The 22,998-nt window shown below is 50.9% G+C and overlaps 3 protein-coding genes across 12 annotated transcripts; 1 reads left to right on the top strand and 2 right to left on the bottom strand.

The window, feature by feature from the left end:
- Positions 1 to 73: 73 nt before the first annotated feature.
- On the bottom strand, positions 74 to 9,390 carry TNFAIP1 (TNF alpha induced protein 1). The gene is made up of 7 exons (XM_003483067.5): positions 9,321 to 9,390; positions 6,203 to 6,520; positions 5,470 to 5,639; positions 4,959 to 5,048; positions 4,821 to 4,873; positions 3,857 to 4,052; positions 74 to 2,754 (listed from the first exon to the last, which is right to left on the bottom strand). Exons 2-7 carry the CDS (start codon positions 6,405 to 6,407, stop codon positions 2,518 to 2,520), a joined length of 951 nt encoding a protein of 316 aa, XP_003483115.1. The 5' UTR covers positions 6,408 to 6,520; positions 9,321 to 9,390; the 3' UTR covers positions 74 to 2,517.
- A 289-nt stretch (positions 9,391 to 9,679) lies between these two features.
- Positions 9,680 to 16,824, top strand: IFT20 (intraflagellar transport 20). Of its 10 annotated transcripts, none has more exons than XM_084985735.1 (7): positions 9,680 to 9,816; positions 12,708 to 12,792; positions 13,396 to 13,431; positions 13,591 to 13,719; positions 14,714 to 14,799; positions 15,804 to 15,907; positions 16,553 to 16,824. In XM_084985735.1, the coding sequence occupies exons 4-7, from the start codon at positions 13,593 to 13,595 to the stop codon at positions 16,593 to 16,595; spliced, it is 360 nt and encodes a 119-aa protein (XP_084841861.1). In that variant the 5' UTR covers positions 9,680 to 9,816; positions 12,708 to 12,792; positions 13,396 to 13,431; positions 13,591 to 13,592; the 3' UTR covers positions 16,596 to 16,824. The 10 variants fall into 10 exon arrangements, with proteins under 10 accessions (XP_084841861.1, XP_005669147.1, XP_003358216.2 ...); XM_005669090.4 differs by having other exon boundaries at positions 16,366 to 16,824; XM_003358168.6 differs by having other exon boundaries at positions 13,217 to 13,431; positions 16,366 to 16,824.
- A 96-nt stretch (positions 16,825 to 16,920) lies between these two features.
- Positions 16,921 to 22,368, bottom strand: TMEM97 (transmembrane protein 97). The gene is made up of 3 exons (XM_021067476.2): positions 22,101 to 22,368; positions 18,919 to 19,063; positions 16,921 to 18,264 (listed from the first exon to the last, which is right to left on the bottom strand). The coding sequence occupies exons 1-3, from the start codon at positions 22,227 to 22,229 to the stop codon at positions 18,005 to 18,007; spliced, it is 534 nt and encodes a 177-aa protein (XP_020923135.1). The 5' UTR covers positions 22,230 to 22,368; the 3' UTR covers positions 16,921 to 18,004.
- Between the last annotated feature and the right edge of the window lie 630 nt (positions 22,369 to 22,998).

The raw sequence follows: 22,998 nt of genomic DNA, 5'->3' as shown, positions 1-22,998 counted from the left end.
CAGAAATGCAAGAGTTATGGCCACAGCAGTGAGCTGACCGGCTGTACTTACTGTAAGCACGGCTCTGTACCACGGCAGTGTAACACAAATTTTATTAGAAAGTAGTGTTTGTTTCCATCTCTGTGCTGAGCAACAGAGAATTGTAGTTATATGACAAAGAGGTTCTCTCCTGCCAGAACCTGTGCCATCCCTCAGGCAGACCTCAGTCAGGTGACAGATTGATTAGAACCAAGTACTGGTCTGTGTGGTTAGCAGGCTTCTGGTTTTCTCAGAAACTTACAGGAAGGTCTGACCTTCATCCACACTTTGTTTACACTCCCCTGGGCTGCTCGGAGCTGAAAATTTCACACAGCCAAGAGCTGCTTTCTGAGTGGGGCGGAGAAACTCAAAAGAAAATTCCCCAAACCCTTACCCCACAGTCTGATTTTAAAAGCAAAGATTACTTCAGTGAGTTCAATGTTAGTATTTTAAGACGAAGGAGATATTTTTAGTTCAAGGAAGTAAGTGCCCAGAGTCCCAGACTACTGTGCTTTCTCAGAGACTTCTCACCACTGGGATCTGGATGTCAGAGCAGTAAAGAGAGGCTACAGGGCTGGGGAGGCCAGAGGCCAAGCATTAAAATACCTCAACGGGGAGCTGGGACTTTTGAGTATTAAAGGGCTGAGGAAAGAGGCCAGTGGCCTCAGGCAGAAGCATTCCAGTCTCTGTGGGAAAGCCATAAAGCTAAAGCTGGAATCTGGCCAAAGGAACGGATTTGTCTTCATCTTGTTCCTCGGTGAAAGCTGGAAGAACTGTTCGTAGCTGATCACCACGGTGCCTCACCTGAAGGTATTTAGACATTCAAGATTGTGACAGGTGTAAAATGCCTGATTAGAGTCATATTTCCCTGACCCCTCCATCATGTCATTTCAGGTCCTTGTGAGTGTCTGCCAACCCCAGCCTGGCATTTGCCCATGGGCTCTATGGGGTCAGCCTTGAGCAGCCGCTGAGCTGTAGTTAAGAGTAGTCAAGAGATACAAACTTGATAACCTTTGTCCCTTCCTGACCAAGTAGGTGGCTCTGCTGCTTTGTTAGGCTGGCTGAATGGCTCCTTCCCTGGCATTCCTCTCGAAAAGAATTCAAATAAGCAGCCTCCCAAGGGCCAAGCCAAACAGAAAGAAATGAAAACCAAAGCCCTGAAGAGGAACCTGCACCCTTGGCCAAGACCTGGTGCCTGGCATCTTCACAGCCAAGTTATCCAACAAGAAGGACATGAAGAAACCTTTCAAGGAGCTTAGGCTCCTCACATCATCCTGTGTTCAGGGACTCACCACTGGGCAGAGCCACCATCCCCAGCAAGGACACAAAACCAACAGCATGAATGGGGGTCGGGGGACTCACGGCCAAGCACAGCCGCCTCTGCACAGGGCTATGGGGAATCCTGGGCTCTGCATTTGCTGATCTTGGCTGGTGGGTGTGCAGGTGCAGTGCCCACAGGCTCCACAGCTGTCCTGCTGCAGCTCCTGCTCCTGGCCCCTGTGACAGCTCTTCAGCTTTACAGTAAGTAAGGACATCATGCCTTGGAGCCAAAGGCAAGAGGACCAAAGACAGCAGTCATGTGAGACCCTAGGAGTCAGTATGTCAGTATAAGATGTGGGGGTAAAACATGCTTTCTTATAGGGGTGTTATTAGCACCAAAGGTCCTAATTCACACACCCTTCCCACCTCCGTGCTCTCTGGGCTGGTTGCTTGGCCAGGCTGATAAAGCCAGAGCCAGGCTTTTTTTTTATTGCTTTCTTTCCCTCCCTCAGATTGATTCTATAGGGAAGAGGGAATTAGGTTCAGAAAAAGAAAATGTGGGTCAGGGTAGAATCCAAATCTGAGTAGAAGTACAAAGTGCTTAAAGAAGCAGATCCCAAAGGTATCGAAAGGACCAAGGGTCTGCTTTATCCAGAGTCTTAACCCTGGAAGGATAGCAGAAATACCCAGTCCTCTCATTATTAGATTTAAAACTAATCATTCCCTAGATTATTTTTAAAAAACCAAACTCATCAAGCCTGTGCTTAAACAGCTTAGGAAAAAAGGAGCCCCACCTGTAAGAAATGGGCCTCCACAGCACCAGAAGCCACCTTCCCCAGAGAGCAAACCCATTCCCCATGGGCCTCCGCTGAGGCCTAAAGTAGCCCTTGAGTAGAGCAGAGGGGCTCAGCAAAGGGCCAAGGGGAATGCTGTCGGCGGGAGGTGAGCAGGTCAGTCCATTCAGCCCAGGGCTGGCGGCGGCTCCGGGGGTGGGGGGGCAGGAAGGGAGATGCTGAGCAGAGGGGCCAGGACTCGGTCATCCCGAAGTGCTCAGGGGAGCAGGGTGAAGAAATATGGTCCCTCCCCTGCTCAGGCCCTCTGATCTCCCAGGCAGGGCCTGTCATGCCTCCCGGTGCTGGAGCAGAGACCCAGCCAGCAGCAGCGTGGGGTGGCCTGAGGGACAGGGTTCCATAGGAGGGGAGACAGGGCGTCCTGTGCCCTGACTCCCAGAGGGTCTTGTCAGTCGCGATGGGCAGACTGGTGGCCCAGCTGCCGGTCATCATAAGTGCTGTAGCGCTTGACGTGGATGCGGCGGACGCGGTCCCGCAGTTCAAAGGTCTCCTCGTCTTCACTGGGGGAGGCCTGGCTGCGGCTTCGGCTTGTGGCCTCCAACAAGGAGTTGTCGGGGACTCGGGGGGTCTCGTAGAGTAGGACGTTGAGTGTTTCCTCATAGATCCGAGCCTCTGGGAATTCCACCTGGGGAGAGGGGGACAAGGGACCGAATCAGGTTTCATCCCAAAGAGGGAGAAGCAGGTCAGGGCCCCATGGTCCTGTGCTGACTCCATAAGGCCTCCAGAACTCTCTCAAGAGACATGGCTTTCTGTCTCTGGTGGGAGGGTGGGGATACCCAGGGCCTTAAAGAGGCAGGAGACTAGTCCCTCCCCCTTCCCCTTCCATCCCGGACCAATGGACTAGGATGTGTAGAGGTTATGGCCTTGGCTCTGTGGTCAGGCCTAGGTACGGATGCAGCCCTGGGCTTAACCTTGCTGTGCCTCAGTTTTCACATGTTAAAATCTACCTCAGAGACTTGCTGTGCACATTACATGAAAGATGTAAAATGCTTACCAGAGAGCCTGACACCTTTAAAAGCTTGGCTTCTCTGAGCCCGTCATGTGCACACACCTCTCCCCCCCAGGAGCTGCCCTTCCCAGCAAAGCTCTGCTGCCTCCAAAACATGCTTATGGGTTCCCAGCCCCTGCTCCGGCAGCTGTTCTCCAGGGAGGCACCCTCTGCTCGCAGCCTGGAGAAAGTGACTTAGCCAAGTTTGTGTTAAATACCTCCTATCAAATGCCTCAGGTGAGCCTGGCACTGTGTTGCCACTGCAGAGGCTAAGCCCTCTGAGCCGGAAAGCCCAGCCCGCAGAGGCCAGAGACGAGATCTGAACGGCTGTTTCTACTGCCCTGCACTGCTTCTCCTAAGAGCTGTCTTATTTTCAAAAGAGCCCTGTTAAATTCATACTGTCATTCCTAGGTTTTCAAATGAGGAAACTGAGGCCCAGACGGTTTAAATGGCTCATCCAAAGTCAGAAAACTGATAAATGGTGGGACCAGAATTCAAATCTGAACTGGTCCAACTCCAAAGATCTGGTCCTCCTGTGGCACCAGACTGTTCCCTGCTGGTCGAAGGCCCTGCCTCTCAGCTGACCAGAGCAGAGTTCCGAGCCATTCCCTGAGCCCCGTGTGTTGGCTTTTGTCCCTGCCCAGCACCATCTGAGCCAGTTTAGGAAAGAGCAGACCACACGCCCTGTGGGGAGCGGGCCAGTTGGGGCTGCCCCGCCCGTGCAGGCGGAAGCCCATACCTTGGTCTGCTTCTTCTCCGTGGCGTACACGATGGAGGTGCAGCACACCTCTGCCAGCTTCCGCCCCTGCCCGTAGAAGGACCAGCAGCAGATCTCGTCGCCGATGACGTCCTTGATGAAGAGCACTCGGCCGTTGAAGCGCAGGGAGAGCTTGTCGAACAGCTCGATGTTCTTCAGCAGGTGGTCGTCAGAGTTGCTGAAAAACCGGTGAGGCCCCCGCACAGGGGTGGGTGCTGGCCAGGCTCTCCCCTCCCCTCCCCTCCCCTGTCATGCTCCTGAGATGAGGATGAGTCAGGATGCTAGAGGGACAAGGAGGGAAAGGGTCTTGGGGCCCCCTCTGGGGTTGGAGGCCTGGGAGGAAAAGGAGTGAGTTGGTTTTAAGTTAAAGCAGAGAGAACGGAGGGAGGGAGGGAGGTCTCTCATCAGGCCCAGGACAAAGGAGGCCCGTGCCATCACAGCAGGAGGACCTCTTCCCTTGCTGTGGGGGTGACACTGGGCACATGTCTGCCCATGGGAGTCACTGAGAGGGCTTGAGTCTCCACGCCCGCAGCCTCTTGCTTATACTTAACTGTGGCCTGTTGAGAGGACACTGGGGGACAAGGGGGACACTGGCCCAGCTGTGAAGAGTAAAGGCTTAGGAGAGTCCCAGCCCCCTGGCGCCCAGCCTTCCTCCACCCCATATGAGAATGCTGGGACAACACCTAGCCGGCTGCCCTACATGACGCATGTTAAGGGGTGTTACGTGTTCTGTCTCCTCCACATCCCTGCCAGGGCCCTGCACCGAGGTCCAAATGCCTCAGCTCTCATCTCCCTCTACTCTCTGTTCTCCTCCTGAGACCCAGCCCTGTGCCACCTGTGCCAGGTGCGCAGGTGGCTTCCCTTGGGTCTGCTGCCCAATCTCTGTCCACTCAGCCTTTCCCCGGGCACTGCCGCCTACCCTGCCTGCCAGGACGCTCCCCCCTACCTGGTGTAGGAATACTTGTTGTTGCTTCTGTTATAGAGCAGCTTCACCACCGGCTGTGAGGGAAGAGAGTGTGAGGGCAGGCAGGGGCCCGACATCCGCGGCCCGCAGCCCTGGGAGACCCCTCAGAGGGCCCAGTACCTTGGTGGATGACTCGATGAGCCTCTCCTCCTCCTTCAGGGATGTGATGATGGGGATGTTGCACACAGGCTGGTAGGACTCCTTCTTGTCCTGGGTGACAGAGTGACACACACAGCCAAGAGTCTTTCTTAAGATCGTCTGTTTGCCAGGCTTAGCCAGGCTTTCCCCAGGAGCCGTCAGAGCCCCTCTGCCATGGCCACCCTCTGCTTGTTGAGGAGGCATCAGACAGAGATCAGGAGGCCCCAGCTGGCAAAGCGGACCCCCGTTTCTAGAAAATCTAAAAGCCAGATACTTAGACATGAACTAGAGGCCAGGCCTCGTCATACCGCCTGAGTCCGTCACCTTACAAACTGGCTGCCAGCTTACTCGGCCTGGGCGACACCTGGTGTGTCTAACTCGGTTTGGACCCGTGAATCACACCCACCACGTGGCCTTCCAGGAACTGGACCCTAGGTCCCTAAGGTGGGGGGGATCCTGACCTCGTCGGCCTGGCCTGTCGCGGCCTCCATACCTGCAGGGCGGTCTGGCACATGTTCACCAGCCCCTGAATGAGGTAATATTTCGCTTCCGCCATCAGTTCCTTGATCTCTTGCCGGTTTTGAGGGAGGATGATGGTGTCATCCCGGAGGTAATTCAAAATGGTGCCGAAGTGCTTCCCACATCGGTCTATGAGGATCCAGCCTAGGGATTCAGATGGGCCCCAGAGGGTACCTCAGAGCAGGGAGCAGCTGATGGGGTGCACAGAGCCCACAGCACAGGGTAACAGAAGCCACAGGTAACCTCTAGCTCTTAGGTCCATGGCTGCTCTTCACCCTCCTCCCCGAAACCAAGAACCACACGTACTGGGCAGACGCCGGCCCTGCAGGCTCTGCAGAGGACCCAAAGGTATAAGCTCAAGACCCCTCAGGCCCACCTCCTGGCAACACAGAAACCACCCGGCCCTGCTTGCCTTCTGCCCGTTGCCAAGTCACTATGGCCACAGTTCCAATGAGAATCTAGTCCTCTGTGAATATTTTAAAAGTATGGGTTGTCTCTCTGGGAGACGTGTAAACACACAACATTCTGTGTACAATTTCAAAGAATTCTGAAGCTCTTCTAAGAGCTCCAGGTGAAGGAGTCCTGCACTAGGTGAACAGGAGAAAAGAATCTAGAGTCTCGATCTGCCAGGCTTAAGCCTTGCCCTCAAGTCGCTTCCTCAGGAACGCTTTCCCTCCCCACCTGCCCAACGAGCCCCAGCGCCTCACCTTCTTTGTCGGTCAGCACCTCCATGCGCCCACTGAACATGGCCTTGAGCATGGTGTCGTGCCGGGTTAGTGCCCGCACGGTGGTGTAGTACAGGGAGCCACCCACATTGAGCTGGACGTATTTGTTGCCCAGGCCACCACCCTTGAAGCCACTGAGCTTGGGCTTGGCCCCTGAGGCTGGGCACAGACAGGTATCCCCTGACATCTCCCGCTGCAGGTAGATCACCACACGGCAGGAGGTTGGCTTAGAAGGCTCCGCCGTGGTGGAAGGGTCACGAGTGAGTGGCCAGTGGAGGCCAGAGCCTCATACTCTCAGCGCTGTGAGCAGAGAAGGGAGAGGAGACAGGAGTCAGTAGAGGGTCCCTCAGCCAGGAGGGGACAGGAAGAGAAACACTGACCATTAGTCATTCTCTCCTTAAGAGCCCAGGACTCCCTGGCAGAGGCTAAGGCCCTAGGTAATGGCAGAGGACATTCCTGCTGTTCTTCATGGCACCAGGAATCAGGTCTGGGAGCACAGCCTTCCAGAACCCAGGGCTGGTTGCCTCACCAGCTCTGGGCAGCAGGGAGGACAAGCACACCCTTGGAGCTAGTCAGAGACAGCTCCAGAAACAGGCTGGGCAGGACCCACCAGTCAGATTCAGCTGTTTTCTTCTCAAGGTTCCCAAGACCTAAGACTTGAAGCCAAACCTACTGGAATCCAGCCAGCCTAGGAGTTTCCCAGGAGTCTGAGGGACAGGATGCACTTCCTCTCTAGCGATTCCAGAGCAGCACAGCCCGCACCAGTGCTTCCTTTGACATCACCCAGAGTCTGGCTTCGGGCAGGCAAGTAAAAGCAGCTTTAGGAGAGCATGGATGGAGCCAGGCTGGAGGGAGCCAGCCAGTGTTCCTGGCAGAGGTCACCTGAGCTCCAGTCGGGGTTTCCTGATCTTCCCCCCTTTTTTTTTGGCATCAGCCCTGTCCCCAGTTCCTGAAATTGAAACCATTTTTCAGGCTAGAACAACGACAGGATAGCTATTTTTGGTTCTTTTTCCTAAGGGGGGGGGCCCCAGCCCTCTCTCTTCCTGCCCAACAAGAATGGGGAGAAAGGGCTAGAAAAGGCCAGACGATAACTTGAAATACAGTAGGTGATTTGAAAACTGAAATGTTAAGAGGAGTTCATAGGAGGGAGGCGGGAGGAAAGCAGAGGAGGGCAAACCCAGGTCACCCCTCGCGATCTGGATTCTACATCATATGTCCTGGTTTTCTAAAGTAACACTAAAATTCATTCACTGAAAGAAAAAAAAACAGCCAACATTCTCTGCGTGTTTACTATGTTCCAGGTACTATTCTAAGCATTTAATATATATCAGCTCATTTAATTCATTTGGCAATAAAACAATATCGTGTGCCTTCGAGGTTAAGTAGTGGGGAGAGAGAGATGAAAAGATATTGTCCTTGCCTTCAGGAAGTTCAAAGAAGCATGATAATGTTACCAAGAATAAAACTAATAAGAATTAGCATTTATTATGCTCCTGCTTTGTGCTGGGTGCCTGGGATACAGAAGTGAACAAACAAGTCACAGCCTCTGGGAGTTTACGTTCTAGTGGGAAGAAACAGGCAACAAACAAGAAAATAAATAAATGAGCAGGTAATTCCAGAAGGTGAGAAATGTAATAAAGACAATAAAACAGAGATAAGAGAGTGACTACAGAGAGGCACGAATTTAGATGGGGAATCAGGGAAAGCATCTTAGGGTAGGTGACGTTCCAGCTGAGGTCTGAAAGAGCATTCCAGAGAGATGCTCTTACAGAATAGTAAGTGCAAAGCTCCTCAGACACAAGTTTTAGTAACAGAAATAAGGGCAAGATGGCTGGTGCACAGCAAGAAGGGGCAAATGGGCTGGATCATATTGGAGAGTTTGGGTTTTATACTAATTGCAGTGGCATTGAGTGTAGGGTTTAGAGCCGGGGAGTGACAGAATCTGCGATCATTCTGCTGCTGTGAGGAGAATGGATTGTAAGGGTGCAGACGGAGGAAGAGTTGGCAAGAGAGGATGAAGACCTGGACTACAGTGGTGGTGATGGAGTCAGAAAAAAAAAAGTGAAATGACTTCATTTCATCATCATCTCCTCTACGTCTAACCCAGAAATGTGCTTAGCAGAATGCTATGCACATTCTGAAGTATTTAATATGTCAGTGTGTTAGACTGAAATTGTCCCTGAAAAGATTTAGGTAGGTCCCTGTGAAGAGAGTCCAAGGAAGCGCCAGAGCAGGTGCTGTATGAAATGCCGAATTCCTCTGGTGGCTGGTTCAGTAGGGATGAGATGAGCCCCCACCAGCGGATTGCCCAATCCGTAAGTAAACCTGAATGGTATGAGGTCACCTTACCTTCCTCCGCCCACCCCAAAGGAATAAATCCACCCCTTAACAGCGGCTGCCAACAGAGGAAGACAAATCCAAGCTAATCTCTTCTTTTTCCTACAAAGCAATTGCTTTGAGCCCATGGATGACATCAGCCCAGATTCCACCCGCTCAGATTCCGCCCAGGCCAATGGGTTCCTGGAATCCTGTGGCAGGTGACGCCCCAGAAAGTAATTCCAGTGAGAATGAAGTTTCCACTGAGAGCCTCAGTGCTCTTCCTTCCGGACTTTGTGTGTGGGTATTTGGGGATGCTAGGGGCGTATCCGTGTCACGCTCGGTGAAGCTAATGGGAACCCAAGCCGAATAAAGGCCAAACAAACAAGGCGGTGATAGAAGTGGGGTCCTAAGGAAAGAAGGTCCGAGAAACCCATCACACGGAGCATGGCGAGAGGAGGAGCCGATCCCCTACAGAGGGGGGAATCTAGCAGAAATCCAAGGGTGTAAATCCAAGCGTGTAAATCTCATGCTTCAGCCAAAGGGTTTGGGGAAATTTAGCGAGACTCAACCTCTCTGTGGCCACTGTAGAGTCTTCCTCAACCCGTACCCCGCCTCACCACCGAGAAACCGAGACCGGCTCTAACACCCACCCAAAGGATTTGAGGTCTCCACCTCCCTTCGCCGTCCCACGCCTTTTCCCCAGGACCGGGTAGGGTTCTCTTGGCTCAGCCCAGGACCCGTCCATCCCTTCCCCTAGGGCATGGGCAGACTCGGCTCTCACCCTCCCTGGTGGCGCTTCTCCTCTCAGCTGGGTTGCAAGTCGACACCGCGCCGCCCCTAGACCACCGCTTGCCCTCCAGCAATCTCGGGCGGTAAACTCACATTCACCACCCCCGGACTCCGCCCCCAGGCGGCCAGGGCCTGAGACTGTGAGGCCGGGCAGGCATAGCACCCAATCAGGGCGGAGGGAGGAGCCCCCAAGAGTATTCCGCAGCGAGCGTACACCTACTTCAGGCCGACTTTCCGGCGCAAAGACCTCTGGGTCTTGTAGGCAGCCATCCCTCTTCCCAGGCCTCTGTCTCCCAGCATGCTCTGCCAGCTGGGTGGGCGTAAGTGCTTCCTGTGCCCGGAAGTGACGTTAGGCGTAAACAGGTCTTGTAGCCGTGGCAGCGGCTGAGGCAAGCTGGCTGACTGGGTACCGGCTGCCCTGACGCGAGAGGGGAGTTGCCTACGGACCTCAGCCTGAGCCGCAGGCGCTGCCGCTGCGGGGTGGACAGGTAGGCTGTGACTTCGGGTCGGGGATGGGCCCGGGGCAGGAAGAGCCTGACAGGCCCGCGCCCCGAGGAAAAGCAGTCCCAGGGCGAAAGAAATGTGGGAATTCCTCCCGACTCTGGGAGCGGTTTTACCCGGGCTTGGGCCTCGAGCTTTTCGCTCTGACGCTCGCAACTCTCCTAGGAGGAAACTGCGGCTCAGATAAGTTCAAGGAGTTTACGTAGTGAAGACAACCAGCCCCATCACCCAGCTTTTCCTAACTTTCTCCACACCGCGCGGGTGGAGGTAGCGGCCAGCGTAGAGCCAGAGCCAGGGTGGTGGTGGGGATGGTGGGGGGACGAGAGCGCGACGTCCTCCTCATCTTCAGGGAACTCAATTCGGCCTTTATACCCAGTGTTCCTCAGATGAGCGTGCGGTGGGAATTGGGAGAGAATCCGGTAGTCGGCTGCGAACCCTCTCCCTCCACTTCTTCAGGCCCGATCCATCTCATTCAACCATCCCTTCCAACCATACATCTGGCTCAAGCCAGATGCATGGGAATCTTACCTGACTCTCCTTCACTCCTCTCCAAACCCCTACTTTCATTCATCCTTTACTAAGTCCTATCAACTCGACTTTACCAAACAATTCGGAACACTTTCCTTCAGCTCCAAGCCTTGGTTACTGTAATAGCCTGCTCTGGTGTTTTTGTTTTTCTTGACTCTTTTTAGGGCCGCACTCGCCGCATATGGAGATTCCCAGGCTAGGGGCTGAATCGAAGCTACAGCTGCCCGCCTACACCACAGCCACAGCCATAGCCACACCAGATCGGATCTGCCACCTACACCACAGCTCACCTCAACACGTGGGATCCTTAACCCAATGAGAGGGGCCAGGGATCTAACCCTCAACCTCATGGTTCCTAGTCAGATTGGTTTCTGCTGCGCCACAATGGGAACTCCTAGCCTGCTCTGTTTTAGCAGTCATTCATACCACAAACATTTGCTGAGTGCAAGTTCTATGCAGGCACTATGCTAGATGCTAGGGTAGCAGTGATGAACAAATAGGAGAAGCCCCATCTCTTTTCCCCCCCAGCTCGTTCTCCATCCTGGGTCATTGATCTCCAAAAGCCACATTTGATGATGCCACTCTGCTTAGAATCCTCTGGCTACCTTTATGAGAAAATGTAGGCTCATTACCGCAGCTTTCAGAGCCCTTCATCATCCAGTGCTAGCCTCCCCATCTTGCCCCATCTCATTCTCTCCCCCTTGCTCAGTGTTTCAACCATACTAGCCTTTCAGCTTTTGGAACACGTTAAATTTTTTACAGCCTCAGAGTCTTCCAGTCTTCACACAAGCTTTCCCTTCTGCCTGGAATACCTCCTCCTTGCTTCACTTGGCAAGCTTTTGAACATCCTTTAGGTCTCATTTTAAGTGTCACTTCTTTTCTTTCTATGGCTGCACCTGTGACATATGGAAGTTCCCAGAGCTAGGGGTGGAATCCGAGCTGCAGCTGAGGCCTATGCCTGCAGCCATGGCAACATGGGATCCAGGCTGCATCTGTGATCCCATTGCTGGGGATCCTTAACTCACTGAGCAAGGCCAGGGGTCGAACCTGCATCCTCACAGAGACAACGTCAGGTTCTTAACCCGCTGAGCCACAACAGGAACTCCCAAATGTCACATTTTAGAAGAATTTTGTGTATAAGTTTTTATGTAATTTTGTTTACATATGAATTATGTCCTCCTGCTATGGCTTCACATAGCAACATGTGCTTTTCCTCATACCATGATCACAGTTTGTGATTGGACCGTCTGTCCAGAGGTCAGAAACTAAAGAATTAAGGCATTTTCTTCACTCCTTTATCCCAGAGCAGGGACTCAGTAGATGTTTGTGAATAAATCCACGCTCTTAGAAGGGAGTGGAAGTGGAAGTACCTTTGTGCGCGCAGATTACTTGAAGCTTTCTAGAGCAGCTGTTCTGGTAAATCACCTGTTAGGTGTTAGTGTTCAGACTATATGTGTAACTAGGACAAATGGGGAGACAGTTCTTTTTATTTTTATTTATTTTTTTAATGTGCTTCTCTCAGCGCCTTTCACCAGACCTTGACTTGTGTTGTGGTATAAGCAAAACTGAGCCTCCTATTCTAACATCTTTTGTTACATATTTAAGATAAGTTTACAGTTCCTAATGGAGTTCCTGTCGTGGCGCAGTGGTTAACAAATCCGACTAGGAACCATGAGGTTGCGTGGCGCAGTGGTTAACGAATCTGACTAGGAACCATGAGGTTGCGGGTTCGATCCCTGCCCTTGCTCAGTGGGTTAAGGATCCAGCATTGCCGTGAGCTGTGGTGTAGGTTGCAGACGTGGCTCGGATCCTGCGTTGCCATGGCTCTGGCGTAGGCTGGCGGCTACAGCTCCGATTGGACCCCTAGCCTGGGAACTTCCATATGCCGCGGGAGCGGCCCTAGAAAAGGCAAAAAGACAAAAAAAAAAAAAAAAAAAAGGTGACAGTGCTTTTTAAAAAGCCCAATTATAAGGAAGCTTTGGATGACTAAAATGTTTTAAAAGGAAGATGCTAGCTTACTTACTTGAGTGGACTCCAGTGAGGCTAAAGGCTCTGGACCACAGTTGTGTACAGCCAGACGCGTATAAGTTGGACCACACGGTGTTGGATGTGTTTTTCCCTCCCTTACTTAAACTTTTTGAATTAGAAGGAAATCAGTGTTTCCTACCCAGAAAGTTGAGGCATCTTTTGGACCAGGAATTCAGGGTGCCCTGGAAAGGTAGAAGATATCTCTGTTGGTTCCCTTGCTTCCGGGAAAAAAAACCCAAACTCTTTTACTTAGCATAGAGGGTCTTTCTGATCTGGTTCCATCAAGCTTTCCAGCTTCATCCTCTGTCCTTTCATCTTCTAGGCCCGATAGGCCCTTCCAGTGGCTTCATGCTCTTGTCCAGGCTGTTTTCTCTGCTCGGAATGCCTTTCCTTGACCTCCGTACTTGGTATGTTCTTGTGGATACGTCATTCCTTTTTGTGTTTTCTGCTGGAAAAAGACTGACTCAACTTTAGGTCCCAGTTCAGGCCATTGTACCTGTGGCATACATTGGGGGCAAAATTCTTACACCTGGCTTCTTATTTTTTTTACCCCTAATTTTTAATTCACTCAGATTTTCTCTTTTACTTGCTTTTCGTATTGTTCCAGTACTGCATTCGAAAAGCTCTTTTATGTCCTTTTGGGTTCATAACTGGAGATACATGAGTATACTTATGGCTCACAACTCAGTTCATGTATCACTTCCTTACCCCAAGTTAGCTGTTCTGGTCTCCTCCAGCACTTTAGTGATGTACCTGTAAATGCACTTAACATGGTATGATTTTTCAGTGCATATGTCTGTCTTCCTCCAGCTAAACTCTGTGCTCCTCCAGGGCGGGCACCATGTTGCACTCATCTTTGCCCCAAGCATCTAGCAGTGTTGGCATGTAGTAGGCACTCAAGAAATGTGTGTTCAGTGAACGATGCCTGTGACAAGCAACCGGACTTTATTCTTTCCTGACCCTTGCTCCTATGACATTCCTCCTCCTGGCTGCTACTGTCACCCCTTCAGAGCAGAACTTCTCTAGGGAAGCCGGAAGGGAAACAGGTGAGACTCAGAGAGGCGGAGGCAGAGGGAAGGGGAAGCCTTTGGAGCCTCTGGGTTTCTCGCTCTGGTGTCCGGGGCCAGGACTGGGGGCTGGGCTGGAAGCAGGCATTTCCTTGGGTGGCTGGGCAATGATCGGGATTGGGGCTGGTTTCTTTACAGCTATGGCCAAGGATATCCTGGGTGAAGCAGGGCTGCACTTTGATGAACTGAACAAGCTGCGGGTGTTGGACCCAGAGGTTACCCAGCAGACCATAGAGCTCAAAGAAGAGTGCAAGGACTTTGTCGACAGTGAGTGTCGTGTGGGGAGACACGGTGCCTTTAGCTTGGAGCTCTTCCAACTGTGCCCCACCCCCACCCCTGACTGCAGCTCTTGGCCCTGGCCTTTATGAATCCCATATGCTACCCACCTTGGCTGCCTGCCCTCTTCTGCTCTCCTGCAATCTCAGAGCACCAATCAAAATAAACACTGCCATGGGGAGAGGAGGGTGTTTGTTTAGATCTGCCAGCTCAAGAACCTTAAAACTTCAGAACTGTGTCTTAGGGGTGGGAAATGGAGTTATGATTTGATTTCTTGGGAGAAATAGTGTTCTTGGTGGCAGACTTGCCATTATTTGGAGTAAAAGTTGATTAACTGAGTTTCTAAAGGCAGTTCAACAGGCTCAATGAAGTCTTTTTTTTTTTTAGCTTGAGATAGCCAGAATGGCTCCTGTCCCAGCAGCCAGGCACATGCAGTAGCAGTGAATATGGAGCAGAGCTAGGCAGGGATTTCTGAGCCTCCCAGGGGCTCCATAGGCTATACAGAGAGCTTGACTGGTGAAGGTAGCTTGGGTTCTCTGGCCAGTCTTTTCATAGCTTCATGTTGTTCTACCCTCTGGGCCTTAGTTTATTCTTAAAATAACATGGGGTTCCACCACACCCAGGGACTTTGAAAAAAGGCAAATGGGTGATTATGTCCTTAAATGCTTTGAGTTTTTTAATAGTTCTTGTCACAGAAGGAAAGCCCCCACCCGACTGTTAACTGAGATCTGGTGTCTGATCTGTGGTTTGTCTAGAGGCAGCGTTCATGTCCTGAGCCAGTGGGGACTCAAGATCCAAGTATGTCCCAGTCCAGCTCTGGGAACCTAGCCACCCTTCTCTAGGTTCAGACCAAGGGTGGCAGATATCAAACTTTTTTTGACAAATTAGAAGGGACAATTAGCCCTGCCTTCCTACACCAGTGGAATGCTGAGGGAGAGTGGTGATGCTGAGAAGATAAAACACTTTTTTGTTCTTTCTCTCAAAGAAATCGGCCAGTTTCAGAAAATAGTTGGTGGTTTAATTGAGCTTGTTGATCAACTTGCAAAAGAAGCAGAAAATGAGAAGATGAAGGTAAGATCAGCATGTTTTGTCTAATCTTGTCCTGGAACCCTGGCTCACTAGCCTCTCATCCTTCTGCACGCTTGACTTTTGGGGGGGGCGTTCTATAATTAAAACAAGATTTTAAATAACAATTCCTATACAAACATCACATTATGTTGTACACCTGAAACTAATATGTTATTTATACCTCAAAAAAATTCTTGATGAGAGTAGCATATACACACTTCTGTATAAATGATTAATGGGAACCTACTGTAGAGCTCAGGGAAATCAACTCAATAGTTTATAACAACTTGTATAGAAAAAAACAGTGGAGGTATATATATATATATATATATATATATAGCTAATCCACTATACTCCAATAAAATTTTTTTGAAAAGTTTCTGATCCAGTTAACCTGCTGTTGAATCCTTATATGCCAGTATACTTTTAGTCATTGCTTATCTTTTTAAATTTATTTTAGCCTCACCCATGGCATATGGAAGTTCCTGGGCCAGGGATCGAACCCTGCAGCCACAGCAGTGACAATGCTAGATCCTTAACCCCCCTGCCTCCAGGGAACTCCTCCATGGACACTTTGGAATCAGGTTAATCCTCTTCTGACTTATTCTGAGAGCTCTGGGGCTCAACTTTTCCCCTGCTGGGCACTGGGATAGTCCCCAGGTATGCCTTCCCCAGTTGAGGGCTTAATGCTGAAGACGGTTTTTTTGTTTGTTTGTTTGTTTTGTTTTTGTTTTTTGCTTTTTTTAGGGCGGCACCCATGGCATATGGAGGTTCCCAGGCTAGGGGTCGAATCAGAGCTGTAGCTCCAACACAGGATCCGAGCCAGGTCTGTGACCTACACCACAGCTCATGGCAACGCTGGATCCTTAACCCACTGAGCGAGGCCAGGGATCAAACCCACAACCTCATGGCTCCTAGTCGGGTTTGTTGACTTCTGAGCCACAACGGCAACTCCTGAAGATGGTTTTAATGAAGCCAGGACCTTCTTTGGCAATGTGTTTTTCTAGGCCATTGGTGCTCGGAACTTGCTCAAATCTATAGCAAAGCAGAGAGAAGCCCAACAGCAGCAACTCCAGGCACTAATAGCAGAAAAGAAAATGCAGCTTGAAAGGTAAGAAGTTTTGATGTGAAGCAAGTTCTTTACTCAACTGCCATTCTATTTTTCCTTCTTAAATGGTCACCTCTTGTCCTTATTCATCATTGTTCCCTCGGGAATAGTGTCTTGTCACCCTGACTTAAGGATTTTAAAAATAAAAATAAAATTACATTTGATGGGATGAAAATGTATTAATAGCAAACACCCCATAGTGGTTTAAGAGCATGAAAGTTCAGGTAGCGAGTGTCCAGAGGTGGCTGGCTCTCTGCAAGGCAGGCTCTCTGGGCTGGAGACTTCTCATGAGTGGCCCCTGGTAGGGCTTTGCCTCTTATTTCTCTTTCTTGCCCTCACTAACTTCATTTTGAACTCACACCATTTCTTGGAATCATCTAAATCACCTGTATTCTCTGGAAGAATTAAGCCCATGGTTTATTTCATCCATTTTTAGGGCTTCTAACAATTTTGTTTTTCAGGTATCGGGTTGAATATGAAGCTTTGTGTAAAGTAGAAGCAGAACAAAATGAATTTATTGACCAATTTATTTTTCAGAAATGAACTAAAAATTTCATTTTCTAAGAGGACCAAAAAAAAAAAAAAAAAAAGGAAAAAAACTCCACAACCCAAACCAAAAAGACCTCTGTACCATTTGTACCATTCCAGTGACTTGACTAAAGACCCAAGTGTGTCATGGGAGATGGTGTGAGGAATGCAGCATCTCTGAAGGCAGTAGCACAGATCTGGGGGAGCCTCTTCCAGATGTCAGTGTGTATCTGCAGGTGAACACCCAGCAGCCATTGCGGTCCAGGTTCTCACCTCTTGCATTTTCAGTCTGAACTGAGCAGCCTGGCAGCCTGTAAATTTTGGGGGTTGTTTTTTTTGTAAATTTGCAAAGCTTTGGAAGGCAAAGCAATAAATTAATGTTTTCAAATGGCTTGATGTATCTCCTAGTGCCCCTGAGGTGTACATTTAACCTTTCTTTAAGAAAACTCTGGACTCTCTAGCCTCTTGTCACAAAACAAACCAGGCAGTGGTCAGCACCTACTTTTATTTGGACCAGACACACAAATCAGACAATACTCCCAACAATCAGACCATTAGGGTTTGTCAGCAAAACAGGCAAAAAGGGGGAGCTCACCAGGACCAGTGTGTACCATTACCCATGTGTGTTCACAAGTCTTTTAAGTTGGCCTCGAGCATAAAGCAAGCTACCAGAATGCCCAGTCCTGGCATGTGAGGAGAACCTGTGTGGACGCGCTGCACCTGCCATGCCCAGCCGTCGTCCCCATCCCCTTCGAGAACAAGACGGGAAGGAACTACTCAACTATGAGGTGAGCTCAAGTTACCCCGTACGAGGCACAACTCCAGCTCAGGTCTGAGACACCAGAAATAAAGGAACTTAATGTTCGGTGGTCTGTAAAAACTAATAGAATAAGGTATGGAAAGAGAAGAAACTAGGAGACTACAAGAACTTCTTCTGGGACGACCTGTTTAAGAGAGAAACAATACAGCTTCCAGCTTGACCCACTTCTGAAAGTCATGCCAGGTATGAACTTTAAGGAAAGCTAAGTTTCAACCGCTTATAGGATATCTCCCCCCACCTAGGGCTGGGGGCAAGGAAGTTTTTAGTGAATATTACGGAGCCATAATTTCAAACCTACAAATGGCCCGCGGTGTCCCACTATTCATTTTGCTGATCAGTGCTGTGCTGAGACAAATTATGAGTCAAAGGATTAGTCACACGTGTACTGTGGGTCGCATGACTCATGAACACGCCAAAGATGCCAAATATGTTTCTTGGAAGTTTATCTAGTTTCTGGTCTCTCCTGCTTTTAGTATTCCTGCAGTGGAGCGCAGGGACACGGTGAGGGCTTTGGCACTTCCCTATACCCTAGCCCACAGCCCTCTGCCCATCCTCAGGTGATGAGTCTGTGCCAGCGCCCTTGGAAGGTGAAGGTTTGATGTGCCCCCCCGCCAGTGTCCTGCTCATGTGTGTTGCTGCTGGTGTGTTTCAAATACTACTGAAAACATGGGTTCTGAACAGGTTTTCTGGTACTGGGTCCAACAGGAAACCGCCCTCTGGGCACTTTTCCACTGGGCCCATGGTTATTTCTCTCATTTTTTCTTTCTTTTCTCCTCAGACTTGTAGTAGGGGTTCCGCAACATGAAAAGCAGAAGCATGAGAGGGATGAGAAAGTAGGGGATGTAAACGGACAGAAGGAGTAGTCGTTCGTGGAAAGTCGTAGGTCCTTGTCCTTTGAAACAACTGGCTTTGGAGAAATCCTCGAACAGAAATGTAGAGACGATTGGAATCAGAGTAGTCATGGTGTGAACTGAGTAGATGATTGCAGGGGTGCGGATCCACTTGCAGCCTCCTGAGGTCAGGGGAGGAAAAGAGACAAGGGTTAGATCTGCTCCGAGCTCCCCAAGAGCCTCCACCCCCTCTGCGGGCTCCCTCTGGCTCAGTCATTCTGCCTCCTTTCCCAGGTGGAAACAAATGGAAAACTTGGTGTGATTAACAGTGTCCAGTGTGCACATGCACATGACAGCTGGAGCCCCAGCGCAGGGGCTGCTGAAGAGCAGGGTGGGGGGGCGGAACTTAATCCAGGAAAACTCGAGGGCAGTAAAATGGCCATTACCCATTAAACCGGCTGGTCTAAAATGCACTTGAAAGTTAAGCTTCAGGAATCAGCTTGATGCTGCCGCTTATAAGCCACTATGACACGACCCAAAGCAGAAAAACAAAAGGCAACCCACAAAAATTCTGTGGGGGAAACCGAAAGGAGCAAGTCCAATCTTTAAAGCAGCCTCAGATTTCTTGTGTACGAGGGACGTCCAGCCGACCACAGACACCAGGCTCGGCCACATCAATGTTTCCTGGCAAGATCTCTCCCAGCCCGGCCCACCAGGTCCTGTATCGCCTCACACACGACACAGAGACTCCTCCCTCTCTGTTGGTGAAACTTTCCCAAAAGATCCCTGGGACCTGGTTTCAGAGCAAAAATGGGATTTCCCCACCATTTACTAACCTTTGAAAAAGGCATATGTTGCAAAGGGAAAGAAAGGCAGCTGAAACACAAGCTCGCAAAACAGGAAGGCCTTAAACCACGCTGGGGGGCTCTGGAGCAGAGTGTCTTTGAACTCCTGGGTATACCACTTGCACAGGTTTCTCAGCTGGGGAAAGATGGGGATCGCGATGAATGCAGCCACCTGGCAGGTCAGGCTCGGCAGCTCCAACCCACTGGAAGAGCCCCTCAGTATCCAGCCCCCTTGGCTTCAGGCACACTCCCCGCTGGCTTTTGAGATGCAGCCTAGATACAAACTCACTAGCTCTCACTCAGGTGTTCGTTCTGCTCAGCTCTTCCAGCCTGTGTGCTACCAAGCATTTGCCTGTGACTCAGCGATAACACATGTGCAGTTGTGCTGCCTACTGTCAAGAGCAACAGTACCTGGCACTTAGTAGGCTCCTGGTTTGCTGAATGAACACACAGACTTGACATCTGCCAGCAATAACCTTTGTAAAGAAATCACGTGTAAAAGCCATTCTGACATTGGTTCTTTCACCAGCAACAGCACAGCAAGCTCCGAGGGCCAGATTTCCTCAAACACAGAAATGAATTTCCTTTTTTGGGGGTGGGGTGGGGGGAGGAAATAAACCTAACGTCTGTGAGGATGCAATTTTAGATAATTAGGTAATCTCCAAATCTCAAGCTCCTGATCATTCTTAACCCCCCCCAACCCATTCTAAAGTATTTATTTCCCCGTTTTAGGAGACGAGAGGATATTTGTAGAAAAAACTGCCCCAAACCACAAACTATATAGCTTCTAGGCTGTCAAGAGTGAGTGGTCTCATCTCTAGCTTGGGCCCCACCTTTGTACACATCAAATCAAAAGATGCAGATCTGCCGTGAGGTAGGTCGCAGTTGCGGCTCATATCTGGCCTGGCTGTGGCTGTGGTGTAGGCCAGCGGCTACAGCTCTGACTTGACCCCTAGCCTGGGAACCTCCATGTGCTGTGGGTGTAGCCCTAAAAAGACACACAAAAAAGACACGGATCCATGGTGACATTGCCATGGCGGGGGGAGGGGGGCAGGGGAGTTAAGGCTGCCCTTTTTGTGCTCAATAAAGAGCCCAAAGCCTAAGGGCTCTCCACACTACGTAGTTGAGTTTAACTCAGAGATGGTGCCTTCAAAGCCAAATATGACAAATAAGACAACTTCCTATTACAATGGAAAATCCAAAGATACTTTCCCTGCTTTTTTTGTTTGTTTTTTAGGGCTGCACCTGCAACATGTTCAAGTTCCCAGGCTAGGGGTCAAATTGGAGCTGCAGCTGCTGGCCTACACCACAGCCAAAGAAACACAGGATCCAAGTCTCCTCTACGATCTACATTACAGATCACAGCAACGCCTGATTCTTAACCCACTAAGAGAGGCCAGGGATCGAACCCGCATCCTCACGATACTAGTCAGGTTCATACCCTGCTGAGCCACAACAGGAACTGCTCATGTTGTTTCAAGCCATTTTAGTTTTTGTAATGTTACAGGAGCAATAGGAAACTAATGCACATTGTGTATGTTTGAGCTTGATTTTTGTCTTTTTGCCTTTTCTAGGGCCGCTCTGGCGGCATATGGAGGTTTCCAGGCTAGAGGTCTAATCGGAGCTGTAGCCACCAGCCTATGCCAGCAACACGGGATCTGAGCTGCGTCTGTGACCTACACCACAGCTCATGGCAATGCCCGATCCTTAACCCACTGAGCAAGGCCAGGGATCAAACCCGCAACCTCATGGTTCCTAGTCAGATTCGTTAACCACTGCGCCACAATGGGAACTCCTGAGCTTGTTATTTAACTCAACTCTTACTTGACAGCTGAAGCTACACAGCTCTGACTTGCCCAAGACACTCAACTGGTTCTTGGTCCAAGTTCCCAGACTGCGTTCCAGTGCTCTTGCCACACACAACCCACACTTTTCCCAGGAAAAGGTCGGTCAGAGATCTTCCCAGTTTAGGGTTGGAGCTACAGACACACCACACTATGTCTGTAACTTTTTGGGAGGGTCAGACCCCTGGAAAAGTTGATGGAAGCTACAGAAAACACCAGCTGCACACAATTTTGCATACCCCTTTAGAGGTTTGTGGCTGTCAGGTTAAGAACCGCTGCTCTGCAGAGAAAAAGCATTTAGGGAGAATCGGTGGCAAAACCAAGTCTTTTGGTAGACAAGTCACCCTTGCTCACAATTCTACAGATTGGAAAAGCAGGGAACCGAGGACTGGAATTCTGTGATAGAAGGTTACAGGGTCCAGACATGAAAATAAAAGTGAAGAAATAAAAAGCATTCAAGCAAAGTTTGGGATGGAGAATGTTCTCCAACAACCAGGAAATGGGGCTTCCGCCTATTTCTACTCAGGTGATCATTCTTCCTCAAACCCAATTAAAGACCAATATGAAAGGGTAAGCTTTTGAAGTTGCTAAGGACGGTCTGCGAATGTCCTTTAAACGGGTCTAATTCTACTTGTATTATTTCTTTGGGATTAGCCTGCATTTTTACAGCTCTCCCAAGAAACACAACTTTAAAACAAATCCAGAAGTTCCTGTTGTGGCTCATCAGAAAGGAATCCCACTAGGAACCATGAGGATGCAGGTTCAATCCCTGGCCTCGCTCAGTGGGTTAAGGATCTGGCATTGCCATGAGCTGTGGTGTGGGTCGCAGACACAGCTCAGATCTGGCGTTGCTGTGGCTGTGGTTGTAGGCCAGCGGCTACAGCTCCGATCGGACCCCTAGCCTGGGAAACTCCATATGCCGGGTGTGCGGCCCTGAAAAGCAAAAAAAAAACCCCAAAAAAACCACACACACAAATCCAGCGTGTGATTCAGACACTGGTTAATTCGGCCACTTCCCTCAAATATTGACAACTGACCAGAGCTAGGGTGTGAGAGCCTCAACAAACCCAGGGGGACCGTAGTTAAAAGGAGCAAGGTGTCTGCCCCCAGGAGCCTCGGGGAGAGCGGCTGGAAGACAAAGAAAACCCCGAGGAAGAAGTCGAGTCGAAGGGTAAGGAAGGGCCGCAGTGCCTGCGGGACCCAAGAAATGCGGGAGGGAACCCTGACAGCGAGGCCCCAGCAGTGGAGGCCACGGAGACGCCGGAGCAACCACTGCGCCGAGAGGCCCCAATTTCAGCGACTGGCGGCCAGGACCGACGGCGCCCTCACCTCGACGGGGTAGAGATCGGGCGGCAGCAATGCCTGCATATCCACGAGCAGGGTGAGGGGGATGTGGGAGAGGAAGTAGAAGCCCAGCAACCACTCCAGGCCGCGCCGGACACCCAGACGCCCCATCATCCGTCGGCTGCGCCCGATGGGAGCCGAGGCTACGCTCGCAGGAAAGCTCTGTGGGTACAGAAACACTCCGTGGGTACAGAAACACTCCGTGGGTACACGCCGGCGCCCCCGCGGTCCGGGGACAGCGCCCCGCCCCGCCCCGCCGCGAGAACGAAGCCGGCCGTTCCCATTGGCTGAGAAGCCGTGCGCGGGCCCGCAGCGCCCCCAGAGGGGGCCCGGGGACCTTTTCTATTGGTCGCCGGGAGAGCCGCGTGAGGTGGGGGCAGGGCTTCTTGGCCGCAGCGTGGAACCGGGAGGGGTACGTGGAGTGTACCCTGCGCGGCCTTGAACGCTGCTGGGACCTCTGGCCTTCTTCCCGCGACCGCGTGTCCGCTGCGCTCCGCGGAGGATCCCCTGCGTGGCCCTTTCGCTTATTACTCCTCTGTTACTTTGCTCCATCCGTGTAGTGCTTGCTGAGCGCCTCCGGTGTGCCCTGCTGTGGGCGCTTTATGGGGATGGAGTTCCCAGTGCAGTGGGGTGTCACCCATCAGGGCCGGCCAACACTGAGTCCGTGCCTTGGCGGCAGTCACAGGCCGTGGGGACAGAGGGCACGAATACTGCTCTGGCAGGAGTTGAGGGTCCTGGAAGCCTTTCGGAGGATGCCTAGGGGGCAGCTAGCCTCGATTAAGAAAGAAGCACAGGGATATAGCAGGAGGTAAAATTGACAAGTATTGGTGGTAGGCTGGGGAGAAGGAGGGAGGCTCAAGGGTTCGTTTATTCATTCTGTAAA

The sequence above is a fragment of the Sus scrofa genome, chromosome 12, assembly GCF_054392235.1.
Source record: "Sus scrofa isolate SSC_HxYL_T2T_F1_AM1 chromosome 12, Sscrofa_HxYL_maternal_Yorkshire_Landrace_v2.0, whole genome shotgun sequence".
Lineage (NCBI taxonomy): Eukaryota > Metazoa > Chordata > Mammalia > Artiodactyla > Suidae > Sus > Sus scrofa.
The sequence above is the reverse complement of the archived record's forward strand: the minus strand, read 5'-3'. Positions and strand labels throughout refer to the sequence as shown.

What these genes read in the sequence shown, in the direction of transcription:
- TNFAIP1 (XM_003483067.5), bottom strand. Translation starts at nt 6,407, where the DNA reads ATGTCAGGGGATACCTGTCTGTGCCCAGCCTCAGGGGCCAAGCCCAAG. An exon ending in TCATCGAGTCATCCACCAAG is followed by an intron (nt 4,874 to 4,958) that starts GTACTGGGCCCT and finishes CTTCCCTCACAG; the next exon opens with CCGGTGGTGAAGCTGCTCTA. An exon ending in AACAAGTATTCCTACACCAG is followed by an intron (nt 4,053 to 4,820) that starts GTAGGGGGGAGC and finishes CCGGTTTTTCAG; the next exon opens with CAACTCTGACGACCACCTGC.
- IFT20 (XM_003483066.5), top strand. Translation starts at nt 13,356, where the DNA reads ATGACATTCCTCCTCCTGGCTGCTACTGTCACCCCTTCAGAGCAGAAC. An exon ending in GGAAGCCGGAAGGGAAACAG is followed by an intron (nt 13,432 to 13,590) that starts GTGAGACTCAGA and finishes GTTTCTTTACAG; the next exon opens with CTATGGCCAAGGATATCCTG. An exon ending in AAGAAAATGCAGCTTGAAAG is followed by an intron (nt 15,908 to 16,365) that starts GTAAGAAGTTTT and finishes TTTGTTTTTCAG; the next exon opens with GTATCGGGTTGAATATGAAG.
- TMEM97 (XM_021067476.2), bottom strand. Translation starts at nt 22,229, where the DNA reads ATGATGGGGCGTCTGGGTGTCCGGCGCGGCCTGGAGTGGTTGCTGGGC. An exon ending in CCGATCTCTACCCCGTCGAG is followed by an intron (nt 19,064 to 22,100) that starts GTGAGGGCGCCG and finishes ATCTTTCCCCAG; the next exon opens with CTGAGAAACCTGTGCAAGTG. An exon ending in AACATATGCCTTTTTCAAAG is followed by an intron (nt 18,265 to 18,918) that starts GTTAGTAAATGG and finishes CCCTGACCTCAG; the next exon opens with GAGGCTGCAAGTGGATCCGC.